Here is a 27,905-nt window from a genome sequence, read left to right as displayed (position 1 = left end):
GCCGTGCCCTCGCGCCGGGAGCCCAGGTCTGGGCAGCCCGCCGCAAGGCAGCGGAGCAGCGGCCGGCGCTCTGGTCTCGCCTGCGGGGTTGGTTTCCTCTGCTCGGCATGGCTGGCTACCTGCGGGTCGTGCGATCGCTTGGCAAGGCGTCGGGTTCCGGGCCGGCGTGGGCGCCAGCCTCCCTGACGGGCCCCAACTTGCAAGAGCAGCCGCGGCGCCACTGTGAGTGCCAGAGGGTTCGGGCGGGTGCGCTCCGGGCTCCGCGACGTGGCGGCCTCCGGGCGGGGGCCGGGGAGCGCGACCGGGCCGCTCGCAGGCCGGGGACCGCGGGTTTGGGCACACAAAGAGCGGGGGGGGGGGGGCGGCCTCGCTCCGCGGCCCCCTGCCCCGAGTTCCCAGGCCGCGCCAGGCGCAGTGGTGGGGACTTGAAGGACGGTGGCAACTGGTGGCCCGGGCGATGCCAGCCCTGCGGCCCTGCGCGTGGGGGTTGAGGGGGGGGAGCTCGGGGCTGCTTCGCACACCCGATATAACTGTACGGAGGCGCTGGGGGTGTCCCGGACCAGGAGGGGATCCCACCGCGCTGGCGGGAGACGAGCAACCGAGTGGGGGCCGGAGCACCCCGCGAGCTGTTTCTGCTCAGACAAAGGCGGGAGGGAGGAGGCATCCACTTCCCGTTCCTTTTCAGCCAAGCGCGCTGTAACCCCTCCTGGCTGCCAGGCCCTCGTCAGCTATTTTTGGAGCCTTTTATGCGACAGCTGGAGAAGCGTGCTTTGCATTTCCCCCTTTGTTTGGACTCCCCCCTTCTCCTTGTCGCTGCACTTGAGGCTCCATCCCAGGCCCTGTCCTTGGCTGGATTTGCCTTTTCTCGCGGGCCGGCTCCTGTCCTGCTCTCTGGCCCAGCCTGGGTCACCCATGCGGAGACTTTATTCACAGCTAATGTGGTGGTACCCTTAGCTCCCGGCTCAGCAGAGGAGACAGCGGTTGGGTCATGGGAAGCAGGACGTAGCCTGAACCTCCATGATCAATGTAGGCTGCCCCTGCTGGTATGTGGGCACTGCCTGCACCCTGGCTCTCCATCGCCCGCTACAAATGGCAGGGAACAATGTAGGTCCCTTGGCCCTGTCTGATGCCTGTTGTCACGGAAACCCCTATCCTCACCTGGCCAGGAGCCCCTTGGGGTGAGCCCGGAGAGTGAGGAAGAGGGGGTGGGGCTCAGGCAGCCTGGCTCTACTGCCAGTGCAGGTAATCTTTAACCCGGTGTGGGAGCAGCTGACTAGTGTTGAGGCCCCAGCACCCCCCCAACTTGCCAAGGAGAATGGGGCATTTTTGCTTTTGAACTTCTAGGATTTGTATCTAAAGGGTCAGCCCCCCAATCCCAAGGTTCCAGGTGCCCCCAAACCAAGTTTCCCATAGGCACCACCTTCAGCAAAAGATGGTGCAAGTTATATACCGACTCCAATTCTCCTTTTTATTCTGCATTGATGATAATTTTTTTTTTTTTTTTTTTTTTTTTTTTACTTTTTAAAAAGAAAGAAAGAAAGAAAAAAAGAAAAGCCTGGCCTGTGTGGCTCAGTTGGTTGGGCATGATCCATCTCGTCACCAAAAGGTTTGGGTTCGATTCCCCATCAGGCAGGGGTTTCAGGCTCAATTTGCCAGTAGGGGGCGTGCAGGAGGTAGCCAGCCGATGTTTCACTCTCACATCGATGTTTGCCTCTCTCTCCCTTCCTCTCTTTTTGAAAAATCAATACGATAAATATTTTTAAAAAGAACCCCACCCCCTCCGCACACAAACAAGAAAACAAAGCACCTTAGTGGCCTGAATTTTGGTTACACATCAAAAGAACAGGCAGTTGCAGGTCCTTCCGGAAGTTGGTTATTCATGGGAAGAATGCCTGGTATTTGAGTTGGACATGAGAGTATACGATTCTGACCTCTGCTAGCTTAGTAACTGGCAACGCTGGCAGAGACAAGATAGTTGGCATTCCCTTGATGACATAGAGTATTTTTGGGCTAAAACACCTGTGTCTTTGCTGCCTGGTGAGGGAAAAGGGGTGGGGCTCAGGCAGCCTGACTCTATGGCCACTGTAGGTAATCTGACAGATTCCCACACGTGTCTCTTTCTAGCTTTACAACTCATAGGCCTTCAGCGACTGCTCCTGTGTTTCTGATTAGAGTTTGGGGATGTGATGGTGGGCTGTTGGGGGAATTACTCATCTAGCCTTCCTCTGCTCCACTCCTAGTGGGGGAACTTCTTAATTTTCTCAGCTGCCTTTTAACACTTCAGATCTTGGTGACTTGCCTGTGCTCAGAGATTCGAGGGAAATTTATTTAATGACAGTTCAAGGTTTTGCAAACCTAGTAATGTTCTTTTTTTAAAAAAAAATACATTTTTATTGATTTCAGAGAGGAAGGGAGAGGGAGAAAGAGATAGAAAGAGATGAGAGAATCATTGATTGGCTGCCTCCTGCAGGCCCCCTCCTTGGGGTTGAGCCTGCAACCCTGGCATGTGCCCTGACCAGGAATCGAACCCTGACCTCCTGGTTCATAGGTCCATGCTTAACCATTGAGCCATGCCGGCCTGGCTCAGTGGAGTTCTTACGTGCTCTCCACTGAGCCATGTTTCAGCCACATCACGTAAGGTCACAGCTGTCCCTTCAGAACTGTTTTGGGTGATTGTGTTTAGGTCCAGTAGGTTTTGAAGAAAAGCCTCAGGAAAACCCGGGGCCTGTCTTCAAATCCTATCTGTGAGGCTGAGGCCTCGTGTGCTGATTCCATTTAGGGGATGAGCTGGAAACTCCTGCACCCCGATTCCTGGAAGTTGGACTGTGGCCTGCCCTGGACTTTCCTCTTCTGTAAACCCAGGTGGAAATGCCAGCCGGTTGCAAATATTAACACACTATGAATTGTGAGCTTCTCCATGGCTTGGCAGCATTTCCACTGTGTACATTTTTGATGGTCTGGTGCAGCCCGATGGTGAGAACTCGCCGGCCGCTGTGTGGCAATGCATCCCAGGAGGGGGGGCGGGGGAAGCACATTCTATCCAAACAGGGGGTGAGGGCAGGGCAGCAGACCGAACTGACGAGACCTTGACATTCATTCATGCCTTCAGCAAATACTGTGCTTCTACTGTGTGTGCCAGGGACTGTGCAAGGCTCTAGGGACAGAGCTGGGAATAAGAGGCCCAAATTCCTGCCCTTCATGGCGCTTAACTTCTAATGTGGAGACAGTAAACAAGATAGAAGTCGGCTACCGTGACATATGCTAACAGGAGAACAAGTACGCAAGGAAAGTGTGTGTGAAAGTTTGGGTAGAAGAAACGGTGTTTCGTTATCTAAGGAAGAGTGAACTGCAGTGGTCAAGGTCTCAGTGGATGGAGTTCTATACCATCGCCTGTGGGAGAAGCAGAGAGGAAAGCGTTTGTGCATGAGGGTGGCTCAGAGTCCATGATGGTGAGCAACAGATGGGCCAGGTGGTGGGGGCTAGGAGGGGCTTGCAGGCCATTTTTGAGGACCTCGGACTGAAAGGAGACACTTTGCAGGATTTTGAGAGGCGTGTCATGACCTGCTTTGTTTTTTTAAAAAAATATATATATTTTTATTGATTTCAGAAAGGGAGGGAGAGGGAGAGAGACAGAAACATCAATGATGAGAGAGAATCATTGATGGGCTTCCTCCTAGATACCCCTACTGGGGATCGAGCCCACAACCTGAGCATGTGCCCTTCACTGGAATCGAACCTGGGACGCTCCAGTCTGCAGGCCGACGCTCTATCCACTGAGCCAAACCAGCCAGGGCTCCTGCTTTGCATTTTAGCAGGAGCATTCTGGCCTCAGGGACCTGGTAGGAGATATAACCTGGCAAGAGAGGATGGTGGCTGGGAGCTGAGTGGTGGCTCTGGGGGGAGGTGAGAAGTAGTTGGATTCTGGAGGTATTTTTTTTTTTTAAATATATTTTATTGATATTTTACAGAGAGGAAGGGAGAGGGATAGAGAGCTAGAAACACCGATGAGAGAGAGACATTGATCAGCTGCCTCCTGCACACATCCCACTGGAGATGTGCCCGCAACCAAGGTACATGCCCTTGACCGGAATCGAACCCGGGACCCTTCAGTCCGCAGGCCGACGCTCTATCCACTGAGCCAAACCGGTTTCGGCTCTGGAGGTATTTTGAAGGAAGAGCCAGTAGGGCCTTTTGATGGTTTGACTGTGGGTGTGAGAGAAAGGGAGGAAAATACTAGAATGTCTTCCAAAATTGCTCCCGGAATTGGGGCTCCTTGTTCTGCTGGCCATGCTGGCTGAGCATGGGTAGGGATGCCATAGAAGCAGTTGTCTTGGGGGGTGGCTGTCATTCCGGGTACCTTGAGCCCTGAGCTTGCAGCAGCAGGCAGATCCTGAAAACAGGGGATGGGTTTGAAATCCTTACTTGGGCCCGGCGGGTGTGGGTCAGCTGCCGTTGAGTGTCAACCCAGGAACCAAGAGGTCGCAGGTTCGATCCTCAGTCAGGGCACATGCCTGAGCTGCAACTCGATCCCCAGTAGGGGGCGTGCAGGAGGCAGCCAATCAGTGATTCTCATCGTTGATGTTTCTATCTCTCCCTCTCCCTTCCTCTCTGAAATCAATAAAAATATATTAAAAAGAAATCCTTGCTTGTGTTGGGTGCTGGGAGCCCCACACGGGGAGGACAGTTGGCCTAATGGACCTCCTGGGACTGCTGTCATTCCATCCCCACACCCTGGCCAAGAGGACAATGTTTGTGCAACGTCTCAGCTGAAGATTTCATGGTGTCCCTTGGAGGCATTCAGGGAGGCCCAGCCTCTGTTCCTTGGATTTCAGGTTGCTTGTTGCCGCTTGTCTCCCATGGGGGCAGATGATGGGAGTGTCTCCATCATATTTGGCTGAACAACAGAAGAGGTCTTCAACTCCCATGCCTTGGGGCACTCTGAGGGACACGTGGTAGGCCTGGCGTGGAGAGAGAGGCCGCCTCAGCCCAGCCCAGCCCATCCGGGCCTTGAGCCAGCACGGGCTCAGCATGTGGAAGCAACTCATTCTTCAAGAGAGGTTGGATTTTTTTTCTATTCTTAATTTATTTTACTTTACTTTTTTAAATTAAAAACTTTATTATTATTATTTTTTTAAAATATATTTTATTGATATTTTACAGAGAGGAAGGGAGAGGGATAGAGAGTTAGAAACATCGATGAGAGAGAAACATCGATCAGCTGCCTCCTGCACACCTCCTACTGGGGATGTGCCTGCAACCAAGGTACGTGCCCTTGACCGGAATCGAACCCGGGACCTTTCAGTCCGCAGGCCGACGCTCTATCCACTGAGCCAAGCCGGTTTCGGCTATTTTCTTTTTTTTTAAATATTTTTTTATTGATTTCCAGAGAGGAACGGAGAGGGAGAGAGAGAGAGAAACATCAATGATGAGAGAGAGGCCCTAGCTGGTTTGGCTCAGTGGATAGAGCGTCGGCCTGCAGACTGGAAGGTCCCAGGTTCGATTCCCGTTGAGGGCACATGCCCGGGTTGCGGGTTTGATCCCCAGTAGGGGGTGTGGAGGAGGAAGCCGATCAATGATTCTCTCTCAACATTGATGTTTCTCTCTCTCTCTTTCTCTCTCTCTCCCTCTCCCTTCCTCTTTGAAATCAATAAAAATCTATATTTTAAAAAAATGATGAGAGAGAGAATCATTGACCGGCTGCCTCCTGCACGCCCCTTACCGGGGATCGGACCTGTAACATGGGCATGTGCCCTTGGCCGGAATTGAACCTGGGACCCTTCAGTCAGCAGGCCGACACTCTATCTCCTGAGCCAAACTAGCTAGGGCTAAAAACTTTATTTTCAAATTAGTTTGCATTCAATGTTATTTTGTATTTGTTTCAGGTGGACACAACATAGTTGTTAGACAATCATATACTTTACAAAGTGTGCCCCCTATTTCCAGTCCCCACCTGGCACCATACATAATTACAATATTATTGACTACATTCCCCAAGCTGTACTTTATTTTATATCCCTGTGGCTATTCTGTAACTACCAACCTGTACTTCTCAGTCCCGTCACCAGAGAGGCTGGATTTTTATGTAAAAACTTCTAAAGTGTTTATTTTTTATTTTTGGACTGGTTTAATTTTTTTAATTGAATCTTTATTTCTGATGTTTTACTAGAGGCCCGGTTCATGAAATTCATGAACAGGCAGGGTCCCTAGGCTTGGCCAGCAATCAGGTCAGGGCTGATCGGGGCCTTCCTTAGTTCCGTGCCGCCCCCTGGTGGTCAGCACACACCATAGGGAGTGATCGGTCTCCCGGTTGAACTCCCGTGCGGACAATTTGCATATTAGCCATATTATAGATTGTACAAATGCATAACAAAAATTTCCATTTTACACATTTTTAAGTCTGCAGTTCAGTAGTGTTCAGTATATTTACATTATTATACAACCAATATCCAGAGCTTTTTCATCTTGCAAAGCTAAAACTTTATACCCGTTAAACAATAACTCCCCATTCCCCTCACCCCAGCCCCTGGCAACCACCATTCTACTTTCTGTTTCTGTGACTTTGATTTCTTTAGGCACCTCATATGAGGCGAATCTGTCTTTCTGTGACTGGCTTGTTTCACTTACCATAATGTCCTTAAGGTTCATCTGTGTTGTGGCATGTGCGACAAGATTGTCTTCCTTTCCAAGGCTGAATAATATTCCATTGCATGTACGTTCTGACTTAAAAATATCATGTTAGCCCTAACCGGTTTGGCTCAGTGGATAGAGCATCGGCCTGCGGACTCAAGGGTCCCAGGTTCAATTCTGGTCAAGGGCGTGTACCTTGGTTGCGGGCACATCTCCAGTAGGGGGTGTGCAGGAGACAGCTGATTGATGTTTCTCTCTCATCGATGTTTCTAACTCTCTCTCCCTTCCTCTCTGTAAAAAAATCAATAAAAAAAAAAATATATATTTTAAAATATATTTTATTGATTTTTTACAGAGAGGAAGGAAGAGGGATAGATAGTCAGAAACATCGATGAGAGAGAAACATCGATCAGTTGCCTCTTGCACACCTCCTACTGTGGATGTGCCCGCAACCAAGTTACATGCCCTTGACCGGAATCGAACCCGGGACCCTTCAGTCCGCAGGCCGACGCTCTATCCACTGAGCCAAACCGGTTTTGGCTAAAATATATTTTTAAAAAATATCATGTTAAAGCTTATTGACCTTCTAAGGTACAGGAATTGTAAAAAGCTTAGTTATTAAATCCTTACATATTTAATACTGCTTCTAATTTATCATAGGAGTTGCTTCCCAAAAATGTTAAACGCAGCTGGATTGAAAGAGTGTTTGGGAAATAGGGCAATGTTTTTTTAGAGAGAAAGAAACATCGATTTGTTGTTCCACTTATTTATGCATTCATTGGTAGATTCTTGTATGTGCCCTGACTGGGGGTTGAACCTGAAACCTTGGAGTATCTGGATGACACTTTAACTAACTGAGCTACCTGGCCAGGCCTGCAATGGTAAGAGATACAAAGTGAATTTGCCTTTGTGCAATTTGAAACAAAAGAACAAGTAGCAAAAGCTGTGGGGGTAGGTCCCGGATCACTAACACGTGGAGTCACTTCCCTTTTTAGTTTTAAAGCAGGTCCATCCATGGTTAAGGGGTGAGGAGCCCAGTCTTAAAAACTTGGAATCATGAACATTGTTCAACCTTGAGGAGGAAAGTTTTGCTCAACTTTCCTGTATTAGCTTCCGAGTCCTGTTCTCCTTTTTTTTTTTTTTTTTTTAAATGTTTTTTATTGATTTTAGAGAGGGAGAGAGAGAGAAACATCAATGATGAGTGAGAATCATTAATTGGCTGCCTCCTGCATGCCCCCTACTGGGGATCGAGCCCGAGAAACCTGGACATGTGACCTGACAGGGAACTGTGACTTCCTGGTTCATAGGTCGACAGTCAACCACTGAGCCACACCAGCCGGGCCTGTTCTCCTCCTGAAGGTCCATGCCACATTTGGTTTGTTCATTCATCCCTTCATGGACACTTGAGTTGCTCCCCACTCTTGGCTATTGTGCGTAATGCTGCTATGAGTATGGGTGGGCAAGACCCCGCTTTCACTTCTTCCAGATATATATCCAGAAGTAGGACTGGTGGGCCACATGGTGATTCTAGATTTTGTTTTTAAATATATTTTTATTGATTTCAGAGAGGAAGGGAGAGGGAGAGAGAGAAACATCTCAGAGAGTCATTGACCCACTGCCTCCTGCATGCCCCACACTGGGGATTGAGCCCGCAACCCGGGCGTGTGCCCTGACCAGGAATCAAACCGTGACTCTTGGTTCACAGGTCAATGCTGAGCCTCTGAGCCACGCCAGCCAGGCTCTAGTTTTTAATTCGCAGATCAAATGGCACAGTATGGAATTGTTTTCTGTAGCAGCTGCACCAGTTCACATTCTCACCAGCAGTGCACAGGGTTCCAGTTTCTCCACATCCTGCTTTGGTTCTCATCACTGCTCCCAGCTCCTTGACCTTGATAAAGGTGCTGCTTGCTCTCTCCTCATGACCCGTAGGTCTTCCTTCCCATCCTCGCTCCGTGGGGGCGGGCACGGTTGTGTTTTAGGTGTTTCGGGAAGAGGCGCTTAGCATCTGGTTGTAAGTAAGTGGGCCCTGTGGTCTGTGAGGGTTGGACTCCCACGTGCACTGCTGTGACCTTGACATTCAACTCCCGCACGGAGGAAGCGTGGTGTCCACGGCTCACGAGCTGCCGGCATGAGCCCACCACGTGTTGACTTGTTTTCTGTTTGTGTGTTTGTTTTTTATAGTAGCCATTCTAAGGGGTGTCACGTGGTATCTCATTGTGGTTTTGATTTGAATTGCCTGAATAATTAGGGATGTTGAGCATGTTTTCACGAGCTTGTTGGCTTTTTATCTATCACTTTGGAGAACTATCTATTCAAGTCCTTTGCCCGCTGGTTTTTTGGGATCATTTTGTTGTTACAATCTCCTGGTGTTAAACTGTGGCCACCAATTAATACTTCAGAAAAACACGACGTGGGTCAAACAGAATGAGCCTGCTGCTTTGGCTCTCACCACTGTTCCCAGCCCCTTGACCTTGATAAAAGCGCTGCTTGCTCTCCCCTCATGACCCGTAGGTCTTCCTTCCCATCCTCGCTCCGTGGGGGCGGGCACGGTTGTGTTCAGGTGTTTCAGGAAGAGGCGCTTAGCATCTGGTTGTAAATAAGCGGACCCTGTGGTCTCTGAGGGTTTGACTCCCATGTGCACAGCTGAGCCCTTGACATTCAACTCCCTCACGAAGGAAGCGTGGTGGCCACAGCCCACGAGCTGCCAGCACGAAGCCCAAAACTTGAATGGAGCTCAAGTGTGCAACCTTTAGGACTGGCCCCTCCATGAAACTCTCCGTAGGGATCCTGATTAGGGTTCAATATATTCTTCAAACATTGGGTTGGCTCTCCTCAAATTAACTCATAGGAAGAGTTCCTAAAAATCAAGGTCGCCCTGTCACAGCGCAGTAGACTTTCTGCAGGTCCTAAAACCTGTTCCGTTCAAGCTTTAGACCAGAAAAGGTGAAGGAATGCTGTAGCCTGGGCCCCAAATCCCTTGTTCTCCTGAGAGTGAAGTATTTCTAGTCTGTGTTGCTTTCTGCTTTTTCATGTCTGACTCACAAGGGCATCCGAGGCTGCACTTGAGCAAGGGATCTGCATTCCCTCCTGTCTCTGAATAATCTCCACACTCTTTTTTTTTTGAGAAGGAGGGAGGGAGAGAGGGAAGAAACATCAATTTGTTGTTCCACTTATTTATGCTTTCATTGGTTGCTTCTCGTATGTGCCCTGACCAGGGATCGAACCCACAACCTTGGCGTATCAGGACCACACTCTAACCAGCTGAGCTCCCACCCGGCTGCAGGTTTTGCATGGATGTGATCGTCCTGCTGGGCAGTCACTGATTCCTCCAGGCTGCGGGCGGAGGGATGTTCTGGTGCTTGGGTGCCCCTCTCAGAGGGTCAGTAAGCCTTCTCCAAGGCAGCCTGCACTGATGAATTAGATGGGCCATTTTATTTTCTTTTTTTAAAAAATATGTTTTTATTTTTAAAATATATTTTATTGATTTTTTACAGAGAGGAGGGGAGAGGGATAGAGAGTTAGAAACATCGATGAGAGAGAAACATCAATCAGCCGCCTCCTGCACACCCCCTACTGGTGATGTGCCCGCAGCCAAGGTACATGCCCTTGTCCGGAATCGAACCTGGGACCCTTGAGTCTGCAGGCCGATGCTCTATCCACTGAGCCAAACCGGTTAGGGCAAAATATGTTTTTATTTATCTCAGAGAGGAAAGGAAAGGTAGAGAGAGAAACCTCAATGATAAGAGAATCATTGATCGGCTGCCTCCTGCACGCCCCCTACTTGGGGATCGAGCCCGCAACCCCGGGCATGTGCCCTTGACCGGAATCGAACCCGGGACCTGTCAGTCCGCAGGCCGACGCTCTCTATCCACTGAGCCAAACCAGCGGGGGCTGGGCCATTTTCTTGAGTTTTCCTTGGAATGCACTTCCCAGACTGTTGGTTTTTCTCAAGTCAGAATTTCCTTGAAGAGCTTCCCTGGCTCCGGTTCCCCCCCGCCCCCCGCCCGCCCCCCTCGTCCAGTCTTGTGATGCTTCTCTGGCAGGACTGGCCGACCTGAGCCACTCAGACCAGTTCTGAGTTCCCTTCCCAGGTGCCCTCAGCCCGTGTTTCCTCTCCTGCAAGGTGCGAATCCTCCTGTTTTCAAACTGTAAGCCGGGAGCCTCAGCCTCCCCACATTTAAAGTGGAGGTGATGATACTCCCTTGGGGAGGAGTGAATGGAATCGTGTAAACGGTGGGGGACACTGTCCGGCCCGGAGGAGGTGTTAATACAATCCCTCCTCATCAGGTTCTCAGGTTGCAAGCAACAGACCGAGTGAGTGACAGGCCGAGTGTGAGAGGATGTTATTAGAAGGACACAGGGAAGCCCTAGCTGGTTTGGCTCAGTGGATAGAGCGTCAGAACTGCGGACCGAAGGGTCCCGGGGTTTGATTCCGGTCAAGGGCACGTATCTCGGTTGCAGGCTCCTCCCTGTCCGGGCTCGTGCAGGAGGCAACCAATCGATGTGTTTGTCTCACATCGATATTTCTCTCTGTCTTTCCCTCTCTCTTTCACTCTCTCTAAGAGTCAATGAAAAAAATATCCTCGGGTGAGAATTAAAAAAAATAAAAGAAGGGCACAGGGTAGCTCGTAGAACTGCGTGGATTGGACTAGAGGGGATCCTGGGCCGCCCTGGGGAACCAGGTGGCAGCAGACCCCGGGCCAGCCTCTCCTGATGGGCTGCTGGACAGGGCGGCCCCGGCTGGCTCGGGTTCTCCGCCTTCAGATCCCCGGGGAGGAGATCTCACTGGCCAGGCTGGCCATGCTCAGTGGGGGTTCAGGTCCCCGAGCTGTCCGAGAGCTGTTCCTGGGTGTGAACGCTGGGCAGCTGGGCCTGGCTGACCACTGCTCTCCCCTTGGGGGGGCCCCCCTCACCTCCCTCCCCAGGGGCCTCATGCAGTGTCTGTGCCCCGTTCTAGATGCCGACAAGAGGATCAAGGTGGCCAAGCCGGTGGTGGAGATGGATGGCGATGAGATGACCCGTATTATCTGGCAATTCATCAAGGACAAGGTAGTTCCTGCCGGAGTGGGTGGCAGCTCTCCCCGTGGCGGGCCAGGCTCAGCGCTCCGCCCCAGCACAGGTCTCCTGCCCCGCTTCAGGCCCCCCCATCACCTGATGCCCCTGTCCCCTGGGGGGTGGCTGCAGTCCTGTTCCCCTCCTCCCAGCCATCCTTCCGCTGTGTCCAGACCACTCGTGTGTGGTTCTTGGGACGTCTGGCAGCGGCCTGGGCCTCCTGCTGGTGCCGAAGCCTGCGTGTCTCAATCTGTGTGCAGATTCAGGGCTGCCCCTGTATCCTGTCCATCTCACCCCCTCTGTCCCGACGTGCTGCCTCAAGGGGCTGAAGGAGCGCAGGGCTGGTGTGGGTGCAGCTGTGCCTGGAGTCACCTTTTCTTTTAATTTATTATTTATTTATTTTTTTATTGACTTCAGAGAGGAAGGGAGAGGGAGAGAGAAATAGAAACATCAATGATGAGAATTATTGATTGGCTGCCTCCTGCACGCCCCCTACTGGGGATCGAGCCCGCAACCTGGGCATGTGCCCTGACCAGAATCGAACTGAGATAGATCTCCTGGTTCATAGGTCAATGTTCAACCACTGAGCCACACCGGCCAGGCTGGAGGTCACCTTTTCTGCGTGGTTCGGGGATGTCATCCTGAGTGGTGGCTATGTGTGCTCTGTAGGGCAGGGACTTGTTTGAGCCGCCACTGCACGTGGTTCCCAGGGTGGCTTCTTGGCTTCTCCAAGTCACTGGGTTCTGCCTGGGAGAGTGTGTTGTCCACGTGAAGACCCTACAGTTTATCTGTGTTCCCAAGGAGAAGGTTGAGAAGCGCCATTTCTGATGGGGGAGACGAGGGAACCCACTGTTGTAGGGGTGGGGAACCTTTGTTCTGCCAAGGGCCATTTGGATGTTTATAACATCATTCATGGGCCATACAGAATTATCAACTTAAAAATTGTCCTGCTGTGTTTGGTCAAACATTTAATTAAATCACCCCTAATGTCTTGGCAGAGGCAGACCAAATGATTCTGTGGGCCTTTTACAGCCTGCAGGCCAGATGCTCCCCATCCCTTGTTTGTTGTTTATTTGTTTATTTATTTCAAATATATTTTGTTGATTTCAGAGAGGAAGGGGGAAGGGAGAGGGAGAGAGAGAAACATCAATGATGAGAGAGAATCACTGATCGGCTGCCTCCTGCACACCCCCTACTGGGAATGGAGCCCGCAACCCGGGCATGAGCCCTGACCGGGAATCGAACTGTGACCTCCTGGTTCATAGGTCAATGCTCAACTACTGAGCCACGCCAGCCGGGCCCCACCCCTGGTTTAGAGAATAGCGATGCACTTGGAGTTTGGGGTTTGGCTGAGTGGATGGGCCACAGCAGGGGCATATGGTCCATGCTAGGGGATGAGCCCTCTGAGGGGCTGCCAGCCTCTCTCCAGAGCCCCCGCCTCCAGCCAGCTTTATCCAGGCCCCACCCAGGAATGGCTGACTCTCGCCTTCTGCTGCACTGCCCCTCCATCTGCTGGCCTTTCCTCATCCCTGCCCCGACTGAGTGTCTCCTGCCGCAGCCTGCACATGCCCCTGAGTCATAGTATCTGGGCTGATGCCTTGTCCTGGCCTCTGTCTCTAGCTCATCCTGCCCCACGTGGATGTCCAGCTCAAGTATTTCGACCTGGGGCTCCCAAACCGTGACAAGACTGACGACCAGGTCACCATCGACTCTGCATTGGCCACCCAGAAGTACAGTGTGGCTGTCAAGTGCGCCACCATCACTCCTGATGAGGCCCGGGTGGAAGGTATGGGGGCATGAGGGGTGGGTGGGCTGGGACGTCACCCCAGTCTCCCTGGGAATGCCTGGGGGACAGTGGTCCCTGTAGATGGGGTTGGGGAGGGGCAGTTAAGGGGCTGGCTTCAGCTTCCACAGTCAGGGTGTGATAGAGCAGAGACCAGAATCCATTCCCTGCTCCCAGGCCAGTGGGGTTTCTGCTGTGATGTGTGGCTCTGGCCAGTGGAGGTGCCATTGGTGACAGGGAGTAGGAGGAGGAAGCTGATGCTGATGCTGTTACAGTGAGAATGGCTCTTGGGGTGGCTGTCCCTCTGGCCTCCTGGACTGTTTTGCAGGCAGGTGGACAGAGGCCTGGGCCACCTCCGTCCAGAGGAGGACTGTGTGCCAGGCCTGTATTCTTCAGAGCCTTGGGGGCTCCGGGGAACGTTACTAGCGTCCTGCCACAGTCTTGGCATTGCAGGTCTACCCCTGCCCCTGTGGCCATACAGGGGCCTCAGCAAGGTGCCCCCAGCCAGGCTTGACTGGCTGCTGTCCCTGGTCCTGACTGCCAGTCCCTGGTCCTGAGGGCTGCTCTTGAGGCTTCCATGAAATGACAATGGTATGTGGATAGAGGGGCCAGGTTTGGAAAGGCCAAGAAAGGGTGGTGTAGCCCTAACCGGTTTGGCTCAGTGCATAGAGCGTCGGCCTGTGGACTGAAGGGTCCCAGGTTCGATTCCGGTCAAGAGCATGTACCTTTGTTGCAGGCACATTCCCAGTAGGGGGTGTGCAGGAGGCAGCTGATCTATGTTTCTAACTCTCCCTCTCCTTTCCTCTCTGTAAAAAATCAATAAAAAATATATTAAAAAAAAAAAAAGGGGTGGTGTAGGAGTTTGCAGAGTTCTGTCCCCCTAATTCCGGCAGAATCAGGGACCTAGAAGGAAGCATTTGAGACACCCCCGGCCAGGCCTCCTCCTGTCTTTGGGATGTACTGACCTTAAGGTATTGGAATAATTTTATTTAGTTTTCAATTTTATTTTAATATATTTTTTATTTATTTTAGAGAGGAAGGAAGAGAGAGATAGAAACTTCAATGATGAGAGAGAATCATTGATTGGCTGCCTCCTGCATCCCTCACACTGGGAATCGAGCCTGCAACCTGGTCATGTGCCCTGACCGGGAATTGAAACGTGACCTCTTGGTTCATAGGTTGATGCTCAACCACTGAGCCATGCTGGCCAGGTGGAATCATTTTAGTGCTAAGCTCTTCTCACAAGTTTTTCTTTTTTTCCCTCCTGAACCCTGGGATGTATATATCCCCATTTTCTGGATAAGGATGTTGAAGGTCACAGTCTTGATAACTCAGGCCTGGCCCTGCGATTAGTGGCAGTCCTTGGGCCAGAACCAGAGCACCCGGGGTGAGGCCGTGTGCTGCCAGGGTTCATCCGACTAAGCTACACGTCCCAGTATTATGTGGGAGTAACAATAGTCAGACCACGTGTCAGGCACTGTTCTAGGCACTTCATGTATGAGTTCATTTAATCCTCACAGCGATCCAAAAGATTAGGCATTTTATCACTACTTTCTTTTCTTTTTGAAAATATTTTTTTATTTTAGAGAGGAAGGGAGAGGGAAATAAAAACATCAATGATGAGAGAGAATCATGAATCAGCTGCCTCCTGCACGCCCCCTACTGGGGATCGAGCCTGCAACCTGGGCATGTGCCCTTGACCAGAATCAAACCTGGGACCCTTCAGTCCACAGGCCAACGCTCTATCCACTGAGCCAGGCCAGCTAAGGCTTTATGACTACTTTCATTTTGTAGCTTGGGTTAGACCTCCTCACGAAACTCACAGCCAGAGGTGGTGGAGTGGACCCTGAAGCCAGGCACTGTGGTTCCAGGGCCCACACATTCACACTCTAGACCAGGGGTCCTCACACTTTTTAAACAGGGGGCCAGTTCACTGTCCCTCAGACAGTTGGAGGGCCGGACTATAGTTAAAAAAAAAAACTATGAACAAATTCCTATGCGCACTGCGGGCCCGGGACGAGTCGGCTGCTAAGCAGGACAGGCAGCAGCACCCAACGGACCGGATAAATGTCCTTGGCGGGCCGCCTGTGGCCCGCGGGCCGTAGTTTGTGGACCCCTGCGACTCTTCCCCGGAATCATTTGTAGGACCCTCCCCTGGCTGCACTCTTGCTCGGGTTTCAGATTCTGGCTGGAAGGTGGGGGCTATGGTGAAACCACTTCATCTCTGCTCTCCTAGAGTTCAAGCTGAAGAAAATGTGGAAGAGTCCCAACGGAACCATCCGGAACATCCTTGGTGGGACTGTCTTCCGGGAGCCCATTATCTGCAAGAACATCCCCCGCCTTGTCCCTGGCTGGACCATGCCCATCACCATTGGCAGGCACGCCCATGGCGACCAGGTGGGCCGAGGCGGGAGTTGGGCTCTGCTGGCCCGGACCCCCCATCTGGAGCCGCAGCCTGAGCCACCCTCTCGTCTCTGCAGTACAAGGCCACGGACTTTGTGGCTGACCGGGCCGGCACGTTCAAGATGGTGTTCACCCCAAAGGATGGCAGCAGTGCCAAGGAGTGGGAGGTGTTCAACTTCCCTGCTGGCGGCGTGGGCATGGGCATGTACAACACTGACGAGGTGAGGCCAGCATGAGGTGAGGCAGGCATGGAGCCTGAGCTCCTCTCCCCCAGCCTGGCCTCTCTGATCCAGGCTTACCTCTGCCAGCTTGACTGGTTCCCGCCAAAGTTCTAGCCCGAATCACATTATCACCTCTGAGCCAATCACAGAGGCCCCGAGAGAGAGGAGGCGCTCTGATTGGATAAGCCAGACACATGGAGTCTAGAGACAGATCCCATCCCAGCCATATGGTCTAAGAATTGCTGAGGGGGAGGTAGCTTTCCAAAGCAAAGCTGGAGGACTGTATCCTCCCAGAAGTTGGGAGGGGAAGGCTGGGCCAGCAGAAACAACAGATGCTTGCTGAAGGTGGCTGGATGAACCCAGATTGCACGAGAGGGTCATGTGGAGGGAAGGGGTGCCGTCCTGGGTGGGGCCTGGCCCTGGGGGACCATGCCAGAAACCCGTCTTTCTCCCTGCAGTCCATCTCAGGTTTTGCGCACAGCTGCTTCCAGTACGCCATCCAGAAGAAGTGGCCGCTGTACATGAGCACAAAGAACACCATTCTGAAAGCCTATGACGGGCGCTTCAAGGACATCTTCCAGGAGATCTATGAGAAGTAACAGCCGCTCCCTTTATAAGATGCCCCAGCCCTCTCTCCTGGTCCCCCGACCCCAGCCCTCATCCTACCTGGAAAGGGTGCTGTCCCCATGCATTTGGCTCAGGAAGGGATCCCCAATCTGTCAGCCTCCCGCCTTCCTCCCCACAACAGGCCCCTTTGCTTCCAGGCATTATAAGACCGAGTTCGAGAAGAATAAGATCTGGTACGAGCACCGGCTCATTGATGACATGGTGGCTCAGGTCCTCAAGTCTTCAGGCGGCTTTGTGTGGGCCTGCAAGAACTATGATGGAGACGTGCAATCGGACATCCTGGCCCAGGGTACGCTGGGAGCACCCTGGCTCCCTGTGGGGATGGGTCCTTCGGCCTCTCTGGCCGAGGTCATTTTTAGACCCTTTGGGTAGAAAAGGTCCTGCAGTGTGTAGCAGCAGCATCCAGGCTTGCCGGCTGGTTGCAAGGTCCCCTGTGGACAGCAGGGGGCAGGAGCTCCCTGGGAGCTGAGGGAGGAAGGATCGCAAATTTGGTTTGGACCCGTGTATTACTAAGGCTGTGGTTGAAGAGAAAGGAGGACATGGGACTTCAAGTTCTCAGGGGCTAGGCGTGTAGATCCTGAGGTTCCTGTCCAGGGAGGGGCCGAGTGACTAGGTTTGGCTCCAATGGAACCAAATGGGATTGAGCAAACTGGGTGCTCTTTATTATTATTTTAAAATATATTTTTATTGATTTCAGAGAAGGAGGGAGAGGGATAGATAGATAGATACATCAATGATGAGAGAGAATCATGGATCGGCTGCCTCCTGCATGCCCTCTACTGGGGATTGAGCCCGCAACCCGGGCATGTACCCTTGACCAGAATCGAACCCGGGACCCTTCAGTCCGCAGGCCGACACTTTATCCATTGAGCCAAACCGGCTAGGGCGGGTGCTCTTTAAATTGCAGAGAATTTGTTTTGCGCAGTAAACCTTTTATTTATTTATTTAATCCTCACTCGAGGATATTTTTACATTGATTTTTAGAGAGAGGGAAAGACAGAGAGAAATATCGATGTGAGAGAAACACATCGATTGGTTGCCTCCTGCACGAGCCCCGACCAGGGCCTGGGCCAGAGAGGAGCCTGCGACCATGGTATGTGCCCTTGACTGGAATTGAACCTGGGACCCTTCGGTCTGCAGGCTGACGCTCCATCCACTGAGCCAAACCGGCTAGGGCGTGCTCAGTAAACCTTTCAGATGTAGGAGGATATCAGGGAAGATGGAAAAACCCTCAGCCCTAGAGTGTAAATCAGATTCCAGCAGAGAGGAACCGTAAGAAATCGCCCAATGGGTTTACAAAGCTTTGAGACCTTCTGCCTTTTCATCGCAGCCTGGCCTTCGGCTTTATTTTGCAAAGTTCAGTGGTGATCCTCTCAGTAGAACGATTCCCACCTGGGCTGGAAGGATGAAAAGCCACAGCAGGCAAGAGAAAGGCATGGCAGTGACCCCTAAATAGATAAGGAATTGGTGAGTGGGAAGGTCCAGGTAACCGTGGAGAAGGGACCCCCTGCCCCTGCGTCAACAGCGAAACTTCGTAGACAGAGCATTTCCCTAGAGCAGTGGTCGGCAAACTCATTAGTCCACAGAGCGGCAAACCGCGGCTCGCGAGCCACATGCGGCTCTTTGGCCCCTTGAGTGTGGCTCTTCCACAAAATACCACGGCCTGGGAGAGTATTTTGAAGAAGTGGCGTTAGAAGAAGTTTAAGTTTAAAAAATTTGGATCTCAAAATAAATTTCGATCGTTGTACTGCTGATATTTGGCTCTGTTGACTAATGAGTTTGCCGACCACTGCCCTAGAGGACTTGCCCACTTTTCCTTCCTTGGGACTTGACAGTTCTTACTTGGGGCTGTGGGGACCTTGGCAACAGAAAAGCTTCACACGTGGACTTGGGAAGCATCGGAAACATCACAAAGCTTGCCAGTAGCCGGAAAGAGCAGCCGATAAAGCGGTCTCTGGGAAGTGCTGCCAGCAGGCTTTCTTCCTTCTGCTCCAATGTGCCTCCTGGCCATGGGCCAGGCTGGGTGCACAGAACTCTGTGGGCTCTTGGGCCCCGGGGGCCACGGGCTGTGGGACACCTGGAGGTGGAGTCCCACGACCAGGGTGGACAAACCAGAAACAGTGCCTGCCCTCCCAGGGTGGGCGGAGTCTTAAGTTGAGTGACAGCCAGAAGGCAGGGGGGCTGGATCCAGGTTACCTGAGGAGAGGCGCCCACACTCAGAGGAGGTTCTTCCCACCCTTCAGGCTTTGGCTCCCTGGGCCTGATGACGTCCGTGCTGGTCTGCCCCGACGGAAAGACCATCGAGGCTGAGGCTGCTCACGGGACAGTCACGCGCCACTATCGGGAGCACCAGAAGGTAAGCGTGGGGAGCGTGCCACACAGGTTGGGAGGATAGGCCTGGCCCTGTTGGTCTAGGGCTGGGAAGCTGTCTCCAGGTTGCCCCCTTTGTTGGCTTTTTGGCTCTTAATTCCCCTGTGCCCCCTGCCCCCAGGGCCGGCCTACCAGCACCAACCCCATCGCCAGCATCTTCGCCTGGACGCGAGGCCTGGAGCACCGGGGAAAGCTGGACGGGAACCAGGACCTCATCAGGTGAGCCCAGAAGAGGGGCTGCGCTGGCCCAGGGGCAGGTTCTGGGCCGGAAGCTGCCCGGCCAAGGTCTCACTCTGCCCCGCCCCCGGCAGGTTTTCCCAGACCCTGGAGAAGGTGTGCGTGCAGACAGTGGAGAGCGGAGCCATGACCAAGGACCTGGCGGGCTGCATCCACGGTCTCAGCAAGTGCGTGGCCGGGGTGGAGGGCAGGGCTGGCCTTCTGGGGCCTCGGGGGCCAGTGGGCAGAAGCTGAGGGACCCTTCTTAGAGGCCCCCGTCTTTTTTTAATTTTTATTGATTTCAGAGAGGAAGGGAGAGAGAGAAAGAGAGAAACATCAATGATGAGAGATAATCATTGATCGGCCTCCTGCACGCCCCCTACTGGGGATCGAGCCCGCAACCTGGGCATGTGCCCTTGACTGGAATTGAACCTGGGACCCTTCAGTCTGCAGGCTGACGCTCTATCCATTGAGCCACACCAGCTGGGGCGTGTCTTTGGTCAGCTTTGCCACCAGGAGCCTGGGGCAGGACAGGTCCACAGCCCTGAGGGATGGCTCTGGCCAAGCTTCCCAGACCAGGCCCACTGAGTTGGTCCCCATCCACCCACTCCGGTACCCATCTCCCAGCATCTCCCAGGAGACCTTGTACCCAGCGGCCCATTCACCTGCAAAAGAACAGGCAGACCTTCCCAGCCTCCCGCTGACTTTGCTGTGGCCCCTGGGCGGTGGGCTGCGGGGGCCCTGTGACCTGCAGGTGGCCTGGCCACGCCTCCCCACGGGGGCTGCCATCAAGATGCCCAGGCTCGGGCTCTGCCCCTCACGCGAGTGGTGTTCTCTCGGCAGCGTGAAGCTCAACGAACACTTCCTGAACACCTCGGACTTCCTGGACACCATCAAGAACAACCTGGACAAAGCCCTGGGCCAGAAGTAGGGGGCGGCGAGCGCGCCCGGCCGCGGCGGCGGGCCCCGGTCCCGGACTCACGGAGGGTGAGCCTCAGCCCTCTCAGGAGGCCTTTCTAGGGGACATTTTTTATAAGCGACATGTTTTTCCCAGTCTCTGCGTTGCCCCTGGCGGAGGCGACGTGAGGCAGAGCGGTGTGTTTTACCTCAGCCCGTCAGTATGTTCCGCATACTGTAATTTATATCACCTTGGAACACGTGGTGCCATATTTAGCTACTAAAACCTCTTCACAAAGCTGTCTGCTGTGTTTGTCCCTCGGGAGGAGGCAGCTGGGGCCCGGAGGCCTTGGCCATCAGCGGGCGGGGGCTCCCCAGGGACAGCCGGGAGCGGCTCAGGCCACAGGAGGTCTGTCCCAGGCTCCATCCAGTCGGGGGGGTCCCGTGGGGGGACGGGACCGAGCAGGATTCTACAAGGAGCTTCCCGAATAGCCGCTGTGACTCGGGTCGCAGGCCTGTGGGTTCCCTGGAATTCCCTAGCATGGTTCCTGTATCGCTTGGGGGTCATCACTTCTCCATAGATTCAGATTGTATTTTCCTTTTGCTGCCCGGTTTTCACCTTCTAGACATCTCCAGACCGCTTGCCCTTTTCTTGGTACTGAAAACAGGCCCCCCTTGGCAGCCGACTCTGGTTCTCCACTCACAGCGGCTGTGGGCTGGGTGCTGGGGGTATGAACAGGGCCCCCGTGGGGTCCAGGACACTGAGCCCCAGACTTGAGTTCATCTCCTCAATTCTTTTTCTTTTTTTCTGTTTTACATGTATGTTTTTATTGATTTCAGAAAGACAGAGAGGGAGAGATAGAGGCATCTATGATGAGAGAGAATCATTGATCACCTGCCTCCTGCACGCCCCCTACTGGGGATCGAGCCCACAATCCCGGCATGTGCCCTGACCTGGAATCCAGCCGTGACCTCCTGGTTCATGGGTCGATGCTTAAACACTGAGCCACGCCGGCCGGGTCACCTCCTCCCTTCTTTAGCAAAACTAGAAAAATAAAGTTAGCACCTTTCTATAAAGGGAAATAGATCCCACTTACAGGCTGTCCTTATAGTACACTTTCGGTGTTAAAATGTCTGGGGAAAAGTTGTACCATGTTCACTTGATAATCAAATACTTGGCAATCCTAAGTCCATTTCCCACGTGTTGGGGGGACTCTCAGAGCTCCTGAAACCCAACAGTTGGGGACCTTGGTAGCTTTGAGATGGGCTGTAGCCACACACACACATACACACACACACACACACACACACACACACACACACTGGCGCCCCCTTCTGTCCCAAGGACCATCTTCCTAGGTCAGTGGTCGGCAAACTGCGGCTGTTGACAAATGAGTTTGCCGACTACTGACCTAGACTCTCGATTCCAACAATTACAGGCTGTTGTTGTTCCTTGTGATTAAGCCCCTATCCCAGTGGTCGGCAAACTCATTAGTCAACAGAGCGGCAAACCGCGGCTCGCGAGCCGCAGTTTGCCGACCACTGTCCTAGGTCATCGCCCTGGGCTCTCAGGGCAGTGGGAAAAAAGGCTGGCATGCTCCCTCTGCTAGGCCCAGCTCCTGGGGGGAAGCTTGGGGTTTCCGGCCCCGTGTGCCCATCGGTAGCAAAGGGCTGGCAGCTCCCCAGAACGCAGAGCCTCGGAAGCCCAGCTTGGCATGGTGAGCTGGCTTCTGTCCTGGGCCCTGCTGGTGGGCAAGGAGGGGAAGCCGCTTCTCTGCAAGTGGTGGGAATTCTGGGGCCTTGGTCTGCCTCCTCCCCGCTCCCCCCTCCCCCGGCTTGGGCTTGGAGCGGCTCCCTGGGGGTGCCTGGCTCTGCCGGGGGTTCACTCTGGTAGGTGCGAAGGATGGTGTGGGTCTCCTCCGGCCCCCAGAGAGCAATGCCCTGCTGGGTAGGGCTGCAAAGCTTTTTTTTAAATAATATATATTTACTGATTTCAGGGAGGAAGGGAAAGGGAGAGATAGAAACATCATGAGAGAGAATCATTGATCGGCTGCCTCCTGCACGCCCCCTACTGGGGATGGAGCCCACAACCTGGGCATGTGCCTTGACTGGGAATCGAACCGTGACCTCCTGGTTTATAGGTCGACGCTCAACCGCTGAGTCACACCCACTGAGCAGGCTGCAAAGCTTTGTTCCGGGGGAGTGGGGAGGACCAGGTCCCCGAGAACCACGGGAAGAAGCACCCGCAGTCGCCTCACTAAAGAATATTCATTTATTTATAATTATTGCTAAGTAAACTTCTCTTTTAAACAGGAACATAAAAACACAGTAGGGCTTTGCACAAGTGGGATTTCTAAACAGTTGGTTTGTATACACGTCAAAATAAGTTAGAATGGACTTATCCAGGAGTTTCCACGTCCCCCGAGAGGCCTCACGCCTCCTTTGCAAAGGTTGGGGGCGAGGGGTGAGGACAGGAGCCTTGCCAAGACCACCCCCGCCCCCCGCCCCCCCAGCTCAGACCGTGAGTTGTGCTGTCCCCTTCTCTTAGCTTCACCCAGGTCCAAGGCACAGGGCCTGGGCGTTCAAGTATCGCACTCACAGAGGGCCGGCTGCCGGCGGGGCTGCGGGCGGGAAGGAGAGCCCCACCCCGGGGCCCAGCCCCTCTCCCTTGGGTTTCCAAGGCCACTGCGCTGGCAGAGGGAGGGGGAGGAGGAGGGAGGAGGTGGAGGAAGAGGGAGGAGGAGGGGGAGGAAGAGGAGGAGGGGGGAGGGAGGAATAGAGAGGGGGAGGAGGGAGGAGGAGGAAGAGGGAGGAGGAGGGGGAGGAGGAAGAGAAAGAAGGAGGGGGAGGAGGGAGGGAAGAGGAGGAGAAGGAGGAGGGGGAGGAGGAAGAGAAAGAAGGAGAAGAAGGAGGGGGAGGAGGGAGTGAGGAGGAGAAGAAGGAGGGGGAGGAGGGAGTGAGGAGGAGGAGAAGGAAGAGAAGGAGGAGGGGAGGAGGGGGAGGAGGGAGTGAGGAGGAGGAGGAGGAGGAGGGGGAGGAGGAGGAGGAGGAGGAGGAGGAGGAGGAGGTGGAGGTGGAGGTACAGGGTTCTTTTTGGTACCAGGGGAGAAAGACGTCATGGGAAGAGGTAGTTTGCAGGGATGATGCGTCTCAGCAGGAGAAAATGTCTTCTACAGTGATGGGGTCACTGCCACCTGAGGGTCATTGTGGCGGGCACCTGGGCGCCAGGGAGCGGGGTTCTGGAGAGCCACACTTGGGGAGAGGCCCCCATGGCCCCCAACTTCTCATCTGTTGCTTAGTGTGAGCTGCAGCAGAAGGAGGGGCCCCTGGCTGCCTGATCCGGAGGCTGCTGTGTGCTCCCCTCAGACCTGATCACAGCCACCCTGAGGCCGGGCTTGGCCCCTCCTCTAAGGTACAGCCTTGGAGGGGCTGCATTGCAAAGTGGCCCCCCACCCCCAGCTGTCCCCCCACCTATTTCCTGGGCTGAAGTTGGTGGCTTCACCTCCTCTGGGCCTTCGGGGACAGCCCTGCCCGCCCCTCCCCACGGAGGCCTCCGGAGGCCGTGGGCAGGGCTCTGGGTGTCCTGGTTCCTGAATGTGCTAGTTCCCTGCCTGGGGCCTGCAGCCCCCAGTTCCAGGGGCAGGAGCCGGCTGGGGACAGGGCTGGGGAGGGAGCCAGCTGCTGACCGAGCTCTGGCCTCTGGTGGGTGATGCAGAGCGAGTCACTGGCGAGGGGCTGGGTGGGGGTGGAGGGCCTGCCCCGTGCCTCCTCCTGCCTCCCACCCGCCTCCTGAGCCTCCCTGCCAGCAGCTGGGCCCCCAGGGCCGGAGCACAGCCCCCCGAGTTTCGCCAGGCCAGGCGGCTCTAGGGTGGGGGCACCGAGCGCACACAGCACACAAGAAAGCTTCCGTTGGGAAAAAGAAAACGGTCTCCATCAGAAAGGTTATAGGCGACACAGAGTTGAAAAGGAAAAGCATAAAATAAATTACCTTCCAAATACCCCATTTGCTCAAAAAAAAAAAAAAAAAATCTTTTTTCTCTCTATGGTCTTCATTTTCCTTTTTAAATGTTGCTGTTCCCGGGAGCCTGCAGACTCGGCTGTCCCCTCCTCAGCATGGATACTGTTACACCTTAAATAGACAAATGCTCCGGCCCCACCCGGACAGCTCCCGTGGGTCCCAGGGACCTTTCACGGGGCCCCGCCCCCTCGCTCCAGGGGCCTCGGCCTGTCCCTGTTAGTGTGGCCTGGCATGGCGTGGCCCGGCTCAGTTCGCATTGGGGACCCTGAGCTGGGACACTGTGTGGTGCCCCAGCTAAGACAACTGGGTGACTAAACCCACCTTAGGGCGGTAAGAGGGGGGCCTGCCGGGGGTTGACTCGAGAAGGCGTTCGCTGGGGGTGGGCTACACCCTGCTGTCCCGCCGGCCAAGTTGGGGCCGCATGTGCACCTGGCTCCAGGGAGAGCTGGGGAGGCACCGGGAGGTAGAAAGCGGGGCCCTGCCTGGCTGTCCGTGGGCAGGGTGGGGAAGACGGCTCTGGGCCTGGGCTGTTCCCAGCCCGGGGGCTCATGGGTAGGGGTGGGCAGTGCTGGCCAGCTGGGAGCCCCAACATCCCTAGAGGCAGGCAGGGCGGAAACCAGGCCTGGCTCCAGCGATCCCTTTTCCCAGTGTCAGGACCCCTGAGGAGCCGTCAGCTTGGCCCTGCACACCCTGGCTGCCCCAGCGCTGCTGGGCCTGGGGACACCTGAGAACCTGTGCCCTGTGACCTGTCCCTTTCCCCGACCCTCCCACGGCAGCAGGCCCAGGAGACGCAGACCTGGGTCCCTGTTACCCTTCCTTCCCTTCCCCGCGGGGCCTGGGGCCCGGGCCCGGTTCACAGCTGAGGCCAGTGGTACAGTCCATTTGGTCTACAAGTCCCTAGTGGTGCCAACGACTCCGTGTCGGGGGAGGGCTCCGGACAGTGGGGCAGTAGCTCGTTTCTCCGCTGCAGGAGCGCAGCCCGCAGCCCGCGGGTCTCACCCCCACGCCCAGGCCCTCCTCACCCGGTTCCGGGCGGCCCGGTTCGCTATAGCACGTTGTAGTAGGCCATCTCCTTCATGGCCTGCTCGGTGAGGACGCTGGCCTCGGCGCTGCCGTCCACGCCCGCGTACGCGTAGGCATTCTCCTCAAAGTCCTCCATCTCCTGCTGGCTGTCCAGCTCCGAGGGGTCGGTGCCCGCCAGCTCCATCATGGGGTCTGCAAGACAGGGGCATAGTTAGCCCCGATGCCACCTCTCCCGGGAGGAGCCTGTCGCCCCACGTAGGAAGCGCATGGCCTTTGTAAAGGAAGAACTTCCCAGGCACTGTTCCCACAGGATTCGGGGCTGCCCCAGCCTTGCCCCTCGGGGAGGCCCCAGGCACTGGTGGCTACTCTGATGGGTCATCAGATCGGAGCCCTGTGTGTGTGTGTGGCGGGGGGGTGGGAGGGGCGGCCGGGGCAGGGTGCAGGCCTGGCTTTGGCCTCTTGGTCCTGCCTCTACTGTCTCTCCTGTCACTAAACTTATTTCCTTTCTGCAGTGTTTCCCATCGGTCCCCTTTGCGGCACTGTGTCCCGTCTGGGCATCACCACTCATTTAGCGCCTTCTGATGCCAGGCACTGCACACACATCAGCCGTGAGTGCTCACAGCGACCCCAGTTAGGCGGCCAAAGGGCAGGTCAGAGGGGTGCATCAGCTTGTCAAGGGGACCCAGCAAGTGCTGCTGATTTCATCCACTGGGGGGTGGGGTGGGGGCATCCTCTCTGACCTCCTGTAGCATGGATGCTTTTTTTTTTTTTTAATTTTATTGATTTGAGAGGGAGAGAAACATCGATGTGTTGTTCCACTTATTCATGGGTTACTTCTTACATGTGCCCTGACTGGGGTTTGAACCCGCCACCTTGGGGTCGGGATGATGCTCTAAGCAGCTGAGCTGCCCGGCCAGGGCCAGCATTTGTGCCTGAAGCCAGCGCTACCCAGTGGTCTCCCCGGGCCTTGCTCTCCAAGGACAAACACACACCCAGGAGAGGTTAACACAGAGGAGGAGGCAAAAACTCCAAGAGGCCTCCTGTAATTTTATCCACCTGAAATCTTACTCTAATGCTCTTACTGTCAGAACAAGAGCCAGACAGAAAACTCCACAGAGGAGGCCCGGGCTGTCTTCCAGTGAGTCATGGAGGTGGGGTGGGGGAGGGGGAGAGAAGGGGGAAGTCCGGGGGATGATCTGGGGACCCTGGGAGGTGGCCCCCAGGGCTGGGGCTAAGCCTCAGTGTGCATTCTGCCCCTGCCCACCTCGGACATGTAAGTGTTTTGGGGAGACGTGGATCCCAGACTGGGGTACCCTGATAAGTCTAAGGCAGGGCTTTCAACCCTAGCTCCACTAACATTTGGGGCCCTAAATGTTTATTGGGGGGCCCGTCCTGTGCACTGTAGGGTGTTTAGCGGCATCCCCGGCCTCTGTCAGCTCCATGCCAGTAGCATCACCCCAGTTGTGACCAAACACGGGCCAAACATCCCTTGGGGGCTAACTCCCCGCTCTGTTGAGAACCTCAGGTCTAAGGGCAAACCCCACCCACCCTTGCCCAATGAGTGGCTCAGGGTGAAGCATGGGACCCTGCTGGCCTGAGAATTCTTAGAATGTTCTTGTTGGCTTCACAGAGCAAAGGCGAGCAGGCTCTTCCTCTCCCACTGGGTGTGAACGAGGAATCGCACTGCCCTGAAGGCCACGGGCAGCCATCCTGGGCCCGGGAGGACCATCACTTTTTGCCTTGGCTGCTGGGAAGCTCAGAGCTCCCTTCTGCATGCCCGTCAGGCTTCCCATGGTGGATGTGGAGCTGGGACCGCCCCTGGCTTTCCCTTCTCTCTCCAGTTGCCATTTTCCCATTTGATAATTCCTTCCCCATCTCTTTATTTTACGTCATCTCTCAGTAATGAGATCAAGTATCGTTCCTGTGTGTTGTGATTTGACACGAGTTACCTAACGTCTCTGTCCTTGAGTTTCCGCATCTGTAAAACGGCGATAACAGAGCCAACCTCACCTTCAGGGTCACGTGAGTTAATAAAGGCCTGGCACACAGGTAGCACTCAGTAAACGGTATTCTTTTTATTATATTTTTACGTGAGCCCACTTAGATCCTTGGAAGAATACATGAACATCCCGTCATCACCTCGCTGGCCCTCCAGGGGGCCCCCTCTCCAGACCTGAGCCCACCCCAGCGAGGTCTCAGGCCTGGCCAGCCTCCCGCCTCCCCTGACCGGACAGGAGGCTCCAGCGTGTGCCATGAGAGTACCGCTCCTGGTCCGTCCACTGCGCGTGGCCCACCCACCTTGGCTGTCCAGGCCGATGTCCATGACGCCGTGCTTGACCTTCATGTGCCGGCTCAGGTTGCCCTTGAGGTTAAACTTGCTGGAGCAGTAGGGGCACTTGAAGGGCTTGCTGCCCGCGTGCAGGTGCATGTGGCCCAGCAGGTTGTACATGCGGTTGAAGGACTTCCCGCACACCTGGAACACACCACGGGCACCGTCAGCCCACAGGGGTCCGCCCTCCAGAAGCCCCGCCCCTGCCCACCTCTGTGGCCAGGCTGTAGTCCCACCCACTACGGCCAGCCCTGGTTTCATTCTTTCCTATGTGACCCCAGAGGCCTGAGAGGCAGAGACCTAAGCCTCCTTGCCGGTCATTGCTCCTGAGCTGGGTGG

The 27,905-nt window shown here is 54.6% G+C and overlaps 2 protein-coding genes across 12 annotated transcripts in view; one reads left to right on the top strand and one right to left on the bottom strand.

Annotated features, from left to right (window-relative positions):
* Positions 1-27,298, top strand: IDH2 (isocitrate dehydrogenase (NADP(+)) 2). Of its 9 annotated transcripts, none has more exons than XR_013959655.1 (14): positions 1-222; positions 11,585-11,676; positions 13,300-13,465; positions 15,699-15,859; positions 15,943-16,086; positions 16,545-16,681; positions 16,851-17,002; positions 18,957-19,069; positions 19,205-19,302; positions 19,395-19,487; positions 20,143-20,286; positions 25,750-25,845; positions 26,326-26,375; positions 27,138-27,298. XR_013959655.1 is itself a non-coding variant. In XM_080651413.1 (11 exons), exons 1-11 carry the CDS (start codon positions 108-110, stop codon positions 20,228-20,230), a joined length of 1,359 nt encoding a protein of 452 aa, XP_080507539.1. In that variant the 5' UTR covers positions 1-107; the 3' UTR covers positions 20,231-20,494. The 9 variants fall into 9 exon arrangements, 1 of the variants encoding a protein (XP_080507539.1); XR_013959656.1 differs by having other exon boundaries at positions 26,868-27,298; XR_013959653.1 differs by lacking the exon at positions 25,750-25,845.
* The window catches only part of ZNF710 (zinc finger protein 710), a 70,398-nt gene continuing 67,620 nt past the window's right edge, over positions 25,128-27,905 (bottom strand). For 2 of the 3 annotated variants that reach the window (XM_080651410.1, XM_080651411.1), the window contains one exon: positions 27,293-27,710. In XM_080651410.1, coding sequence (XP_080507536.1) covers positions 27,324-27,710 — 387 coding nt within the window. In that variant the 3' untranslated portion in view covers positions 27,293-27,323. Of the gene's footprint in view, positions 25,430-27,292; positions 27,711-27,905 lie in introns of those variants that run through there. The other variant, XM_080651412.1, reaches the window with a different exon arrangement.

Source organism: Plecotus auritus (assembly GCF_963455305.1).
Source record: "Plecotus auritus genome assembly, chromosome: 15".
Taxonomy (NCBI): Eukaryota; Metazoa; Chordata; class Mammalia; order Chiroptera; family Vespertilionidae; genus Plecotus; species Plecotus auritus.
This window is presented reverse-complemented; position numbering and strand designations above follow the sequence as displayed.